Here is a 17050-nt window from a genome sequence, read left to right as displayed (position 1 = left end):
CATTTTCAAACATTTCCCTGTGGTCTACATAAACTCTAAATGCTCTGCTTGGGTCTGAATTCTTCATTAGTTCAACTCCACAGGTCCATCTTCAACCCTATTTCTGAGTAATGACACCAGACAGGTCGTTTTGAGTACTGGCACATGAGCCACTTCAGGCCCCGCCCCCTCCAGGTTATTCACCGTGCTGCTCTGTCCCATTCAACCAACAACTGAACATTTTAGGTAATCGGCTTGAAGTTTGGACACGTTTTCAGGTTTTACTACAACCGCTGCTGCTGACAATCAATTATGTCGTACTCGGAGAAATGTTCGTCGGGAGTCTTGACCTTATATGCGCAAATGTCCTGACTTAACTAGTCATAGACGCAACAAATTAAGCAAGAATTAAAACAGGTTGTAGAAATCCACTCGATTTTTGCCAAAATGAATATAAAGATAGTTTTGCAGCACCTGGAGGGTTCAAATTCAAAGTTTCTGAACTATTAGGGTCCAAATATACAAATAAATGAACCAAAGACTAATAAAAATGGGTTTAGCAAAATATGACCCCTTTAACATTTACAGCCAAGTCTTGTGGAGAAAACAATAATTCTATTTTTATCACTTCTTTTCTTTGACTCTAAAAGTTGTTTCTTTATGGTTCTCATCCATGTGGTCACTTTCTGACGCTTGGGTCAAAGTTGGTGTTAGGGTTAGGGTTTTCCTCATCAGAGGAGACCGACAAAGTGACTCACTACTCCCTCTAGTGGTCACAAAAAATCCCCCGACCCGTCATTGTAAATAAACTCACTTCATATATCTACAGTCGACGACACTGGCATCTTTTGGCAGAACTTTAGAGCTCTTTATTCTAAGCACTAAGGGTAATTTTAGGTCATATTTTAATATTTTAAAGAATAAATATAATAATAATAATCATAATAATAATCATAATAATAATAATAATACATCACTTTTATATAGCACTTTTCTAAGTACTCAAAGGCGCTTTACAATAAACAACCAAGGGACAAACATACATCCAACGGGTAAACAGATACGAAGTTAATTCTAAATGGATTCTAAATATATAGATCATTAAGCATCTTAATCATCCCTTCTGACCCTCTACCAATGTGTAGTGGTGCATTTAGAGACCCTGCTCTTTGTTGGGATTTTCCATTTTCCTCGTTTTACATTTATGTTATGTTATGAGAGATTAAACAAAAATAAAAAAAAACACATCCACACCAAACTTTCAGCCTCTCACTAACCTGCAGACAGCACATTCCTGCAGAATTTTGCAATGGTTTGGGTGTGATATAATCAGGTAATAATGTTTTATTTTTCCATTTTTCCACTCACTCCCACAGTTCGGTTTAGTCATGAACAGTCTGAACAGTTTGCTTTATAAACTCAGGCCAGAAATGTCACATACTTCTGCCTTTTAACTGACGATCCAAAGCTTTAAATCAATGCAGGGTTTTGGACTGTGAAACCGCGTGTGAAACAGAAAGCCAAGACTTAAATGGATTTTTTTATTATCACAGAAAAGAGACAGTCAGCAACAATCTTGTGAAAAATAAAAGTTCTCGTGATTCCCCTTTTTTTTTTTCTTTTTTTTTTTTCTTTTTTTTTTTTCTTTTTTTTAACCATGAGCATAAAACCAGTAAACCAGCGTACACTTTGATGTAGGGCTGAAAGCTTTTCCCAGCAGGCCTCGTTTTGACCCCTTGGCTGATTATATATCAACTTCTGCAGCGGAGTGACTAGTGTTTTTGTGTTTTCTTGTCTTGGTGGAGTAGCATGTTGTGTCTTATCTCATGATCGGGTCTCAAAGGAGGTGGCTTCTATATAAAATGATAACGTGTGACTATACACAACTCTCCACTATCTGAATGAATCAGCACAGAATGTGGAGAATATGTTGTTCCTCTTGTGCTAACCACTGCATGACAATAGTCGGAGCAGTTAGTAAAAGCCCCCACCCTCAGTTCCTATTTTGTAATTAACAGCTTGGCTCAAAATAGCCTTTAAAAGCACGATAACAATCTCCTGACCGAGGCCTGAGTAGGCTGTGTGTGCACATATGCTTGTTCATATGTAAGTTGTCTACAAATAGAAGAGCATTAGAGCGTGAATGTACATGACATTTAGTTTGGTGCATCTAAATAGATTAAGGTTTTTGCCTGATTTTCACCCTTCAAAGTGAATCCTTTCATTACAGTTTTAAACCATTTGAGTTTGTGTAAAACTACACAATCCCCTTTTCATTGAGGTTGATTAATGTGTTTTGATGTGTTTCACCCTGAAAAAGTTCAGCTCTCAGCTTTGGATTGATTAGATTTGGACCAAATCCTCAGTTGACAGTAAAAAAAAATTGAATAAAATGAAATCATTACTATCTTTGTGTTTTATGATCCGAACCCGTATGTATCTCCTGTTTGGTGTGAAACACGTCATTTTTTTTTCTAAGATGTTTTGTGATTAGCTTCGTAGCGTGTAATACAGGGTGTCCACAAAGTGTCTTCACAATTTAAAAACGTATTACAAAAGCAATTGATGAGATATGTTAATCAGATTTGTTTCATGTACTCAGTGGTTATCAAAGTTTCTAATCACATTGTGGGATCATTTGCAGTTGAATCTTTGGTCCATGTGTCTTCAACGAAAGTTCAAGTAGTACAAATGTTTCCCTTGACCTTTTGACTGAATATGTGTCACCACAACTGGATGACCTTCAACTAACCATCATTTTCCAGGTAGATGGTGCACCACCACATTGGGTTCTGTATGTTGGTGGGTTCCTAAATCAAACATGTCCAGATCGGTGGATTGGAAGGGATGGCCCATATTCCCTCGACACCTCCCTCACCAGATATCACTCCCATGGATTTTTTTTGGGGGGTTATTTTACAGATATTGTGTATCAAATAAAGATACGGGACATCAACAACCTGAAGCTACAGATCACTGATGCCACTGACACCACTGATGAGGCTCTGATACAGCAAACATGGAAACAAATCCAGTACCGTATAGATGTGCTTTGTGCAACTGATGGTGCCAGTATTTAAAAAAAAAAAAAAAAAAAAAAACACTTCAATATCTACTTTCCATTTTGTAATGATTTCCACAGATTTGTCTATTTATTTTCTTTTGTAACAAGTGGTTCCAGGCACAACAAACCCCGCCCCTCGCACGTATTGTAATTTATTTTGGCATCGATCCAGCTGATGTCATCATGTCTGTGCATGTGCTGATGTCAGCATATCAATTGCCTCTAAATATGTGCCGAGTTTGAAGTAAATTGAAACAAAATTGATGTTTTTATAGACATTTGTAAGTAAATGGTAATTATCTCGTTAATTCAGAAAAGCAGGGCCGATTTTTATTTTTTCATGTGAATCCTATACGCTTCCGTATAAATGGGCAAAAAAAAAAAAAAAAAAATTTAAAAATTCAGAAAAAATTTTAACTTTGACCAACTTTCCCCAAAATGTAATGACGTCTATTTTGGGTCACTGGCAATCTATAAACCCAGTTTGGTATGAATTCAGCCAATAGTTTTGCTGCTACAGACATTTGAAATTTCACCCCTTATAAGTAAATGGAGAAAAAAAAGATTTAAAAAATTCATTAAAAAAATTTAAGTTACACCAACTTTTCCCAAAATGTAATGACATCTATTCTGGGTCACTGGCAATCTATAAACCCAATTTGGTATTAATTCAACCAACAGTTTTGCTGCTACAGACATTTGAAATTTCACCCATTATAAGTAAATGGGGAAAAAAAAAAGATTTTAAAAATTCATTAAAAAATTTAACTTTGACCTACTTTTCCCAAAATGTCACCACATCTATTCTGGGTCACTGGCAATCTATAAACCCAATTTGGTATGAACTCAACCAATAGTTTTGCTGCTACAGACATTTGAAATTTCACCTATTATAAGTAAATGGGGGGAAAAAAAAGATTTAAAAAATTCATTAAAAAAATTTAACTTACACCAACTTTTCCCAAAATGTAATGACATCTATTTTAGGTGACTGGCAATCTATAAACCCAATTTGGTATGAACTCAACCAGTAGTTTTGCTGCTAGAGCATTAACAAACAAGGAAACAAACAAACCGAACCAAAAGCAATACCCCTTGCCTCCACTTTGGGGGTTAATAAATGTGTTAAATTGTAAAGTGGTTTTATGGACACCCTGTATATAGACAGTAAATGTAGGTGCATGCTGTTGGGGTTCCGTCGGTCTTTCAGTCCAACTACATGCATTCATTTGCTTCTTGGCCGTCCTTTGCAGCCCAGCCCATCCTCTACTGGTGCTCCAGGAACATGTCCTTCTGGAGCAGCATCTCCTTCAACCTGGCTGTGCTCATGAACCTGCTCGTGGCCTTTTTCTACCCACTGGAAGGAGTCCGTGGAGGTCAGTGTGGTTACCTTTATTACAGTTTGTTGAATAATTAGTCAGCTTTCCAGGGATTTGTGGTTGTGTTCTCTGGGTAGTAGTAGAGAAAATATCGATCATCGCTGGCCCTTGGGGAAGGAAATGACCCCAGGTTGTTCCCAGAATGTGTGCAAACGGGTGAATGGGACTCTTTTTGTATAATCAAGGTCAAACAGCGCTGAAATCCCACAAAGCCCATTTACCACTTGTAACATTCATGTGCCGATCTAGAGACATTTATGGCCAAAATAAAAGAGAAAACAAAGTTCGACATTTCTCACATAACTTAATTTTTGGGGTTTTGTGTTTGCATGTTGTATAAGTAAAAAAACATCGGGTTAATTTTCTATCATCTGTGATTCCTAATTACCCCACAGTGACAGTTAATGCAATTGTTACTGGATCCAGGACCATGAAAATTCAGATCTCGATTAGATTTTTTCATACAGGGTGGGGAAGCAAAATTTACAATATTTTGAGGCAGGGATTAAAAGACAGTGTATGACCAATTAGTTTATTGAAAGTCATGAGAATTTATTTGCCACAAGAAAATTGACATAATAGAAAAGGTTTTTATTCTATGTGTCCTCCTTCTTTCTCAATAACTGCCTTCACACGCTTCCTGAAACTTGCGCAAATGTTCCTCAAGTATTCGGGTGACAACTTCTCCCATTCTTCTTTAATAGTATCTTCCAGACTTTCTCGTAATAGTTTTGCTCATAGTCATTCTCTTCTTTCCATTATAAACAGTCTTTATGGACACTCCAACTATTTTTGAAATCTCCTTTGGTGTGACGAGTGCATTCAGCAAATCACACACTCTTTGACGTTTGCTTTCCTGATTACTCATATGGGCAAAAGTTTCTGAAAAGGTATGGATAATAGTGTTAGGTATGATTATGACATCAATATATGTTTGGTTTCAAAACAATTGACGTAGTGCCTGCTGAGAAAAAACAACTAAATGTTCATTGTAAATTTTGCTTCCCCACCCTGTACTTGTAGCAGGTTTCAGATCAACTTCTTTTCCTTATCGTCTGTAATTTAGGAGACTGACATCTGGAACCATTAGACATGTACAGTAAAAATAACCATATCCAGAAACTTCGAGTAAAAACTCACTCTTTGGCCTCGGAAAGTGAGTTTCAAATCAAATAAATGACGTACAATTGAATGTTTTTTCAACACTATTTATGGTCATCTCTGCATTGAACTGCAGGGATTATGCAACGGCAAGTACGAAATAGTTAATAATGAATGAAACAGAAGGATTTTTCTATCTTATAAACCTATATTTTGTTCACAGTAGAATACTTAAAACAGAAAAAAATATTTAAACTGAGAAAATTGACCATTTTAAGAAAAAATATGACTAACACATCTCCAAAAAGTTGGGACAGCAGAAACAAACGGCTGTAAAAGTAAATGGTGTCATAAAGAAACAACTAGAAACATTTGGCAACGAATGAATTACCAATAGATCAGAAACATGATGCACGTTAGTCAGTTTGGCCAGTAAATGTACTTTCTTAATGCGAGTGTAGATTATCTCATGTACCATCAGGTGCTGTCAAGAGGACACCGATGAAAACCACACAGCTTCATCAGAACTAGGGAGGCATGTTTCCATCAATTTTATCTGATTTCAACTACAACCATAAGTTCAGTCACATGTGTTTGTTACCCTAACGTCGCAATCTGTTCAAGCTGTTCCCTCAGTTCCGAGTAAAACTGTGTTTCACAGGTAACAACAACCTTGACCTTTGACCTTTGGCTACCAAGATGTAATCAGTACCAAATGAATGTTTGTCCCAAAAAAGAAGACAGTCTGTCCTGAAATATTGCATTCATGAGAGCTTGACCTTTGACCTTTGGCCACTTAAATTAAATTAATTCATCCCTGACACTCAACGTTTGTCCCAAATTAGAAAAAGAATCCCCAAAGAATGCTGGGATATTTGATGGATGGACAGGAAATGCGTGCAAATCCAACATAAATGAAAATGTAACAAAAACACAATATTATAAAACAGACTCCAAATATGTATGTGATGTCACTATGACCTTTGACCTCTGCTTGCCAAAGTCTTTTCAATTTCTTTCTTTTCAGTCCCTTTTGTGGCAAAGCGACTCACTTGGGAAGAAAAATCTCCCATTAAACTTTAAGGAAATATTGATAATATAAACTATATGGACATAAATATTGGGACACATCATGTCTACAGCTGTAAGATGGTTTTTACTTAATTTCTCTCAACATTGATTTTTTTTTTATTTTTTTTTTTTTATCCATGATTATGATTTTAAATGTTGTACCATTAAATTTATAAAATATTTTTCCTGCTCTGACTGTAAATAATAATTTTCTACCACAACGAACCATCTACTTTTCTTCACATCTCACTTGGGAAGAAAAATGTCCCATTAAACTTTAAGGAACTATTGATGTTTATAAACTATATGGACAAAAATATTGGGACACATCATGTCTACAGCTGTAAGATGTCCTGTTCATGCTGATGTGAGGTAAAACATCAATATTTCCTTAAAGTTTAATGGGAGATTTTTGTTCCTCAGTGAGATGTGAAGAAAGTAGGTGGTTAGTTGTGGTAGAAAATTATTATTTACAGTCAGAGCAGGAAAAATATTTTAGAAATTTAGAGATAGAATATTTAAAATCATAGTCATGGATAAAAAAAAAAACAACGTTGAGTGAAATTAAGTAAAAGCTATCTCTGAGGCATTTTGAAAGCAATTATAACATTTCAAACCAAACTAACTAATGCAATGATATTTATCCCAATATAAAACTATATTGTGACATTTGCCATTATTGTTTTGAATCCCAGACCCCTGTTAGAAAAGAAATGCCTGAATTCAGCATGTCCCAATACTTTTGTCCATATAGTGTACCTCATCATCTTACTACAATTATGACGTATAATTATTATTTTGATTAGTTTGATCTGTTTATGTGTTCGTTGATAACATTCTCAAATACAAAGTGCAGAAAAAACGATGGCATTTCATTCTTTTTGTGCATCTGCATATTTGACCTTTCCTACCATATTAACCCCTGTTCAGCTCAGATCCGGGCATGAATTTACAGGTGTCTATATCGTGTATCGCAGTGTCTTAAAGGGGTCATATTTCACTAAACCCACTTTCATTAGTCTTTGGTTCATTTATTTGTGTATTTGGACCCTAATAGTTCATACAGTTTGAATTTGAACCCTCCAGGTGCTGCAAAAATATCTTTATATTCATTTTGGCAAAAATCAAGTGGATTTCTACAACCTGTTTTAATTCCTGCTTAATTTGTTACGTCTATAACTAGTTACGTCACAACATTTGCACATATAAGGTCAAGACTTCCGACGAACATTTCTCCGAGTACGACATAATTGTTTGTCAGCAGCAGTGGTTGTAGTAAAAACTGAAAGTATGTCCAAACTTAGACGCCGATTACCTAAAATGTTCAGTTGTTGGTTGAACGGGACAGAAAGCAACAACCTGGAGGGGGCGGGGCCTAAAGTGGCTTATGTGCATTTAGGGGGCCAGCGCTCAAATCCACCTTTCTAGTTATTATCATTATAATTGTCTCCATGGTTGTTACTGTTTGTATTGTTGATACTTTCTTGTGAGGGTCTTCGCCACCTTCTTCTCTCTTGTTCTCTCCCCTTCTTCTTCTTCTGCCCCCCCACCCCCCATGTCAGGTCCGGCATCGAAATGTGGTTCAACAAAACTCACGATAAACACAGTAGAATATCAAAGGGCGCTTCATATACTTTATGAAGTTACCCTTGGCAAAGCAAATTTGTTCAGCACCGGGAGGAACCAGACTACTATTCTGCTGTTAGGACGCTGGACAAGACAAGTAGAAAAAAAAGAAAAAGTAGTGTGAGATACTCCCCGGTAAAATGTCCAAATAAAAGAGAATACACAAGCAATGGTGTCAGGAAAAATGGGCAATGATGACTGGGAGTACAGTTGGAGTCGGCTGCTGCCTTATCGGTACAGACGGCTGCCTGTCAGCCAGCCGAGCCCATACAAAAAGAGAAGAAAAGAAAATAAAAAACACCTTTCTGGTGTCATTACTCAGAAATAGGGTTGAAGATGGACCTGTGGAGTTGAATTAATGAAGAATTCGACCCAAGCAGAGCATTTACAGTTCATGTAGACCACAGGGAAATGTTTGAAAATGCAGAATTCCATTTAAAAAAGCTAAATATCACTCCTTTAAGATTAAACCGTAGAGTGCTCATATATGTGTTGTCAGCAGCTGGAACACGCTCATACGTAGCGTTTTTCTATCAGAGCTCGCCGCCGTGTACGCCTTGTCCTCCCGTGCCTGTGGTTTGGGTGTAGCCTATCACCTCCCAACCAAAGCGAGTTTCACCACAAGTGGAGGTGTGATGAGAATGTAATTCAAGCCGAAGATTTGGATCTCCGACTGCAGCCCCGGCACAAAAGACCAAGACGGATTTGCTCATAATTAGGTTCTGACCCGTTTATTGACACCGCTGCTTTTCTCAGCCCGAAAACCAACTTGTGAATTAACATGTTATCAGATGTCCGGCCTCATTCTCACACAGGGTTATCTTCCTCGCCGCGTGTGTCACTTGGGGTAATGAGGTGTGTGTCTGCGTGCAGTTCATGCGTGTTTGTGTGTCCTGTCTTACATAAATGCCGTGGTATCCTCATAAGGGCACAATCTGCAGCAGGAAACGTAATACCATGTTACTAACTCTAGGCGAGAGATAGAGTTTGAAAGTGACACCTGCCTGATAACCAGCAGATACACATGACGCAACAAGGACGAACCACACGCTTATTTATTTTATTCTGACCGCACATAAATCACAAAATGGCCTCTTTTTATAACTATGTTAACATTAGAGCTATTCTTGTGTCGAATTTTTCTTTCCCAAACCATCCATTACTACTTATCATCGTATTTTCCTCTGCATTTAGTCTTTTTTTCAGTGTAAATCATGTATTTTCCTATATTTAATTCACTGATCTTGTAAAACCTTAGTGTCAAAACAGAGAAAACTGAAGAACAAGTGACTTTTTCAGCGGAAAAAATTATTAGACCATCCAAAGTCATCAAAAACAATGGTTATACAATCCAGTACTAACTCCTGTGTGTATCATGTGACTAAAACAGACCGAAAAGAAAACATGGAATGCCTAAAAGCACTGTTTTTGTCAGTACAATGCCATAGATATTGACGTAAGAACTGAAGTGATTTTGGTTATTATCAAGAAAACCATGTTAAATGGATAGATATCAGCTCTGAAATTAAACTGCTATGAGCTATTTTTGTTGTTATCATTATATGTGTCCAAACAAGTGTACCTTTAGTTGTACCAGGCATTAAAATGAACAAGAAACTGAAGAAAACAAGGGGTGATCTAATGATTTTTTTCCGTGACTGTATATCATCAACTGAACATAGAAACAACCGTCTCCATCCACTGAAAACAAAAATGAGATTTACCCCTAAATTGACTTCCTCCTCTTTCTTTTTTCCATTTTATATCTCAAACCCTTAAAGATGTAGACTTTCTGTGCCTTCTAAATGTAATTTTCTCTATCTTTAACCTTTCTTAAGTCATTTACGACATTTTATTACTATATTATCTTCTGAATTTAGCATTTTTCAGTGTAAATCATGTATGTTCCTGTATCTAATGTAAATGTTCATTAAAGTTCTGAATAAATCCAAAGGTTATTTTATCTAAACAGAGAAAACTGAAAGTAAAACAGGCGCCTCCACCCACTGTCATTGATCCAAGTCCATGGGTTTTACTGGTGAATCAATATTGTAGAAGATGACGGTGTTTCCATGGTAACTACGCAACCTCTGAACGTCCAAATGGGTCATATCTGATGACCATGCAAAGATGACAAACTGCATTTTACACCAATTATTTACATGTATTGATAGGATTAGTGGTTGAAATGTTATTTTACATCAGTAGAGCCTATTTAGGTGTTTTAGGGTTAATCTTTGTGCATGTAGGCCAATCCCAATTATTACATAATCGCCTTATTGTTGGTATTTGAGAAGAAACTGTTGGAGAAAATTAAGAGAAATGGCATTTTATTATCATCATTTCTATTTAACTTTTAATTTTCTAATATATGTTATGTCAAATCTTCTCACTTAACTTTTTTTTTTTTTTTTTTTTACTTGTGTCCTTTTTCTGGCTGTCGTACATGGTTTATTTAGAGTTTTATGACATCATATCTGTCATGTTCAGGATTAGCAAACAGAAAAACAGTACAGTTGCATAATTAAACTATTTTTACACTTATATAAGAGCAGCAGCACAGTAGCTGTCACATTCATTTATATAAGTACACTATATGGACAAAAGTATTGGGACACATGTCCACAGCTGTAAGACGTCCTGTTCACGATGATTTGAGATAAAAACATCAATATTTCCTTAAAGTTTAGTAGGAGATGTGAAGAAAGTAGATGGTTAGTTGTGGCAGAAAAGTATTATTTACAGTTAATGTTTGAAAAATATTTTAGAAAATTAGAGGTAGGAGACAATGGATTTAAAAAAAAAAAAAAAAAAAAAAAACAGTTTAGAGAGAAATTAAGTGAAAACCATCTCTGAAGCATTTTGGAAGCAAAGATAACAATTTAAACCAAACTAATGCAATGATATTTATCCCAATATAAAACGTGTGCAAATTGTGGCAAAGGGACTCACTTGGGGAGACAAATCTCCCGTTAAACTTTAAGGAAATATTAGTGTTTATAAACTATATGGACAAAAGTATTGGGACACATCATGTCTATAGCTGTAAGATGTCCTGGTCATGCTGATTTGAGATAAAAACATCAATACTTCCTTAAAGTTTAATGGGAGATTTTTTCATCCTAAGAAAGTAGATGGTTAGTTGTGGTAGAAAAGTATTATTTACAGTCAGAGCATGACAAATATTTTAGAAATTTAGAGGTAGGACACTTAAAATCGTTGTCATGCATAAAAAAAATAATAATAATGTTGAGAGAAATTAAGTAAAAAGAAGCATTCTGGAAGCAAAGATAACAATTTAAACCAAACTAACCAATGCAATGATATTTATCCCAATGTAAAACTATATTATGACATTAGTCATTATTATTTTGTGTCCCAGACCCCTGTTAGAAAAGAAACACCTGAATTCAACATGTCCACATACTTTTGTCCATGTAGTATGCCTCATCATCATGATTTTGACTTATAATTAATAGTTTAATTAGTTTGATTTTGAGTTTAATTAGTCCGTTTACATGTTCATTGATAACATTCTAAAAATGCAAAGTGCAGAAAAAACAGTGGTGATTCATTCTTTTTGTGCATCTGCATATTTGACCTTTCATACCATATTAACCCCCGTTCAGTTCAGATCTGGGTGTGAATTTACAGATTTAGGTCGAGAAATTCTCCACGGATCACAAGGTGCAATAAAGCGGATTACTTCCCCGATAAAGTTTTTCAGCAGAGATAGAAAAGTAACTACGACGGAACCAAACGGGGGGTTGACAGACAACGTGCCGTCTCGTATTTCTGTTTGTTTTGCCGTCGCTCTTTCCTTTCCTTTTTCTCTCACTTCTCCTTGAGGCCAGTGTTTGTGAGGATGTGAGAAGCCGCAGACGCTGAAGGCTTCCATTGTTCCAGTTCAGAGTCGCAGAGAGAAGACTCACATTGTGATCCGCATAAACTTTCAATTGTTCTGTCCGGGGTCAAACAGCGAGGTCCCTTTTGTTTGAACTTCCTCAGCGGTGTCGAAGAGACGGAGAAAAGAGGTTGTTAGCTTTAGATCTACCACTCTCATGTGGTTACCCGGGTCAAAGGGCTCCTGAGTGCTTAGCAGTTCATGCCAGGACACATCTATCAGTGGGCGAACAGTTAAATCATGTCTGTTTCAGCCTGGAAGCCAACATTAAATGTACATTTTTTTAACGCATAAAGACCCAGTGCTACTTTTGTGGCAGTTCCCATTTGATTTTTTTTTCCTCTAAATTTAACCTTTTTTAAGTGATTAGAACCATTTATTGTAATATTACCCTCTGTGTATTACATTGTTTCAGTAAAAATCAGGTATTTTCCTATGTTTAATTCACTGATCATAAAATCTCAGATTAAAGTTGAGGGTTATTTTATCAGCAACACAGAAAACTGAAGAAAAAGCAACTATTTTTTTTTTTTAGCTTTTTCGATATTTGAGTTTTTTATACCTGAGAAGAAGAACATTAAGAACTGAACTCATCGCTTCATTTAATCCATAAAGACAAAGAACTACTGTGGTGGCAGTTCCAAAATATTTTTTTCTTTATATTAAGTGATTTATCACCATTTATTATTTCTCCGTATTTTGTGTTTATTCAGTGAACATCAGGTATTTTCCTATATTTAATTTACTGATCATGTATATTTTCATACGAACTCAGATTAAAGTTGAGGGTTATTATTATCAGAAACAGAGAAAACTGAAGAAAAAGGGAATTTTTCGGCAAATCTATCATTAACTGAACATAAACCCAGTGTGTCCATCCACTGTCATTGATCTAACTCCATGGGTTTTACTGGTGAATCAATGTTGTAGAAGATGATAGTGTTTCCACGGTAACTACAGAGCCTCTGAACTTCCAAATGGGTCATATCTGATGACCATGAAAAGATGAAAAACTGCATTTTACACCAATTATTTACATGTATTGATAGGATTAGTGGATCAGAATTTATTAAACATTTTAGATCAATAGATGATTTTGGTCACCAGCAGCTGTTTGGGTCTTTATGGGACACTTTTAAGTCTGTATTATTTGCTCTGACATTTAAAAAACATTGCTAACGTCCCATAAGTCCCTGAGTGAAAAGCATAAAAGCACATCTGAACTAGTACAAAGTTGGATTAGACCACACTGAAGATAAAAAAATAGAAAAATATAAGGAAAAATCTTAATGTTATGACAAGAAAGTTGTAACATTATACAGTCTACTCTTGTTATACCGCCAACTTCCGTTCACGGCCAAATTGGCGGTATAGCGAAAATGGCGTTACAACAGGTTGCGTCCATAATGTGCATGTCTTTACTATATGATGTCTATGCTGCCTCCGTTAACCCGTTCTAATTGCGTTTCTAAATAACTCTTGATTCTGTTATGTTGTAAGGGATCATTTAAAGTGGGGAAACATTTTAAGCATTATTATACCGTGTCGGGAAATGACACCCCATCATCTTGAGGCTTTGGCTTAATCCCACGTCCTCTTCCCGACATCCTGACCTACTGAGTGTTCTGCGATAAATGAACGGTGGCCGTTCCGTAGACCTACTCGTAGCTTGTCGCGATCAGCGTCTGGCGCGTTTGTTTCAGTGCATTGTTAAAATTTATGTGTACTCGATGGCAATCACGCTGGCGGTATAACGGTCGGGAAATCAATGGTATAAGTGTTGTTTGTGCATGGAACTGGGCTGGCGGATGGCGATAGGCGGAAATGGCGGTATAACGGCGGGCGGTTTAACGAGAGTAGACTGTAGAATAAAGTCATAATAGTTCAGTAAAAGTTGTGATATTTGCAAAACCAGGTCAAATTTTAAGAAATAATTTTGCAGTATTTCATCAAAAAGTCATGAGAATGAAGTAATATTTTGCAAACTAAAGGTGTTTGCAGAAAAAAGTTGTTCTGCTACAAGAATGAATTTGTATTATTTAGGAAAAAAAACTGCATTTTACACCAATTATTTACATGTATTGATAGGATTAGTGGATCAGAATTTATTAAACATTTTAGATCAATAGATGATTTTGGTCACCAGCAGCTGTTTGGGTCTTTATGGGACACTTTTAAGTCTGTATTATTTGCTCTGACATTTAAAAAACATTGCTAACGTCCCATAAGTCCCTGAGTGAAAAGCATAAAAGCACATCTGAACTAGTACAAAGTTGGATTAGACCACACTGGAGATGAAAAAAATAGAAAAATATAAGGAAAAATCTTAATGTTATGACAAGAAAGTCGTAACATTATAGAATAAAGTCATAATAGTTCAGAAAAAGTTGTGATATTTGCAAAACCAGGTCAACTTTTAAGAAATAATGTTGCAGTATATCATCAAAAAGTCATGAGAATGAAGTAATATTTTGCAAACTAAAGGTGTTTGCAGAAAAAAATTATTTCTGCTACAAGAATGAATTTGTATTATTTAGGAAAAAAAACTGCATTTTCCAACAATTATTTACATGTATTGATAGGATTAGTGGTTGATGTTATTTTACATCAGTAAAGCCTGTTTAGGTGTTTTAGGGTTAATCTTTGTGCATGTAGGCCAATCCCAATTATTACATGATCACTTCACTGCAGGTATTTGAGTAGAAACAGTTGGAGAAAACTAACAGAAATGACATTTTATTACTATTCATTGTTTCTATTTAACTATTGTTTATAATAACTAATAGGATTAGTGAATCAACATTTGTTAAACAGTTTCGATCAGTAAATGCCTTTGGTCCTCAGTGGAGGTTTGGGTCTTTGTGGGTTAATGTTCATATGCACACGTCAGCACTCACTATGTGCTCCTGGTTTAATAAGCTCTAATGTTTCTCATTAATAAACAAACGTGTAACCGCTGAATAAACCAAAACCAGTGAATCCGAACCCTTGAATGAAGTCAAATACTCCAGTAAAATCCTTTTTCATGGAATGCCTTCATGTATTTTAACCTTAAAGCATCACTGTGCAGGAGTTTTTTTGGTCACTTTTGGCATAAATTTCATAAACACGTTTCAAAATTTTGCAAATCAAGTTGCTTTTATTTATTTACTCAATTTAAAAAAAAGAGAAGCAAAGAGTCGAAACAGAAAAATTATGCAGGTAAAACCAAAAAACTATAATGTATATCACATTATCTCACTATCTTGTTGATTATAGGTGTAAAAGATAAGAAAATAACCAAAGAAGATGCAAAAAAGGATCAAAAAATTGGAAAAACAAATAAAACTGAAATCTATTCATATTTGTAAAGTGCTTTTCGTTTATGTATTGACCTGACTGACCATCTTCTACCATCTTCTCTGGATGTAGAAAATCAGGTTATTCATGTTTATATTTAGTCTTTTCAGTTTGGACCAAGAATTGAAAGCTGCAGGAGGAAGTGTGTTTTAGTTGGTTCCTGCTGTAGCTTCAAATGGAAGTATCAACTACAGCTCAGCTACAGGGACAATGTATGAAATCTCAACTTTTTAAAAATTTTTGGGACAATTTACTATTTTGGTCAATGGTTTTCTGAAGATAATGACTCAAAATCAGCCTCTTTTTGAACTAAAACTATCTGCCATAAAACTGCATTTACCGACTAAAGGTTCGACTGTGTTTCAGTGGTGAACTGTTCATGCTACAGGTTTTATTTAACATAGTTGAACAGTCAGACCTGTTTTGACCCTTTATTGAGAATTATCATGCATGGAAAAATGAGGTAAAAAGCTGAGTGAAACTGTAATAAACAAACAGAAAAGCAATGACAAGTTAATAATTATTTTAACACAAGTTGTAATAAAATGAACCGTCAAAGTAAAGCTAGATGCTACATTTACATTAAAACTAGATATTAACACATTACATTATCAATATGCAAATTAAAATATGCAAATCAATTTGTTAATCCAGGTATTAATTAGCATATCTGTATTCTTCCAGTCAGCATCGTAATGAATCACTGTTCATATAAATTTGCGCAGAAAGAACTAGAACTATGCATAGAAAATAAATCTAACTCATTTAAATATGTCACCTTCAGCATTAAACCAACAAACTTCAGTATCTGAAAGGTGAATGACTACAGCCATGCACACATCTGCACTTTTTATCCCATAATGCATTTTGTCGCTCAAACTTTTCACTGTAGTCTTATGTTTTATGTTTTTATCTGTCCCTATATTATAATAAAACGTTAAATGAATTACTAATTGTCATGAATCGGTATTACGTACTGCTAATTTATTTCAACTAAATCTTAGAATAGAACAAGTGGATAAAGGTCATGTGGTTTGAGGAGTCCAGACTGACCCTGTTCCAGATTGAAGAGGGGCAGATGAAGTGATACCCATCATGCCCAGTGCCTATAGTACAAGCCTGTTGGGGCAGTGTTATGATCTGGGGTTGGTTCAGCTGTTCAGGTCTAGGTTCCATAAAATTAGTTTAGTTGAACCTGAATATACAGAATAACCAGGTCTGAACATCAGTGGATTTCTTTCTATGCTGACGACACCTTCATATTCCAAGATGAAAACACCAGGATTCAGTGGTTTGGAGCATGAGACATCGTGTACACTTAGATTGGACACCACAGAGTCCAGACCTGAACCACATTGAGAATCTACAGGATGTGATGGAGAAGACTTTGCACAATGGTTTGACTCCTCTTCATCAATACAAGATCTTGACAAAAATTTATGTAACTTTAGTGACGTTACATAAGGACTGCATGGCATGAAAGATTTCATGGTGAATCCATTCTGTTGACAATGAAATACTAGAGTGTGGGACTTTTTTGGGCCAGTGGAAACAGGCCGCATTTTGAGCTTTTGTTGTGCAAGAAAA

At 35.8% G+C, this 17050-nt stretch overlaps 1 protein-coding gene across 13 annotated transcripts in view; it reads left to right on the top strand.

Annotated features, from left to right (window-relative positions):
• Positions 1-17050, top strand: part of itpr1b (inositol 1,4,5-trisphosphate receptor, type 1b) — a 223256-nt gene that overhangs the window by 167192 nt on the left and 39014 nt on the right. For all 13 annotated transcript variants that reach the window (XM_030135516.1, XM_030135523.1, XM_030135522.1 and 10 more), the window contains one exon: positions 4297-4419. In XM_030135516.1, coding sequence (XP_029991376.1) covers positions 4297-4419 — 123 coding nt within the window. The remainder of the gene's footprint in view (positions 1-4296; positions 4420-17050) is intronic.

This window comes from Sphaeramia orbicularis, chromosome 5 (genome assembly GCF_902148855.1).
Source record: "Sphaeramia orbicularis chromosome 5, fSphaOr1.1, whole genome shotgun sequence".
In the NCBI taxonomy this organism is placed as follows: Eukaryota; Metazoa; Chordata; class Actinopteri; order Kurtiformes; family Apogonidae; genus Sphaeramia; species Sphaeramia orbicularis.
This window is presented reverse-complemented; position numbering and strand designations above follow the sequence as displayed.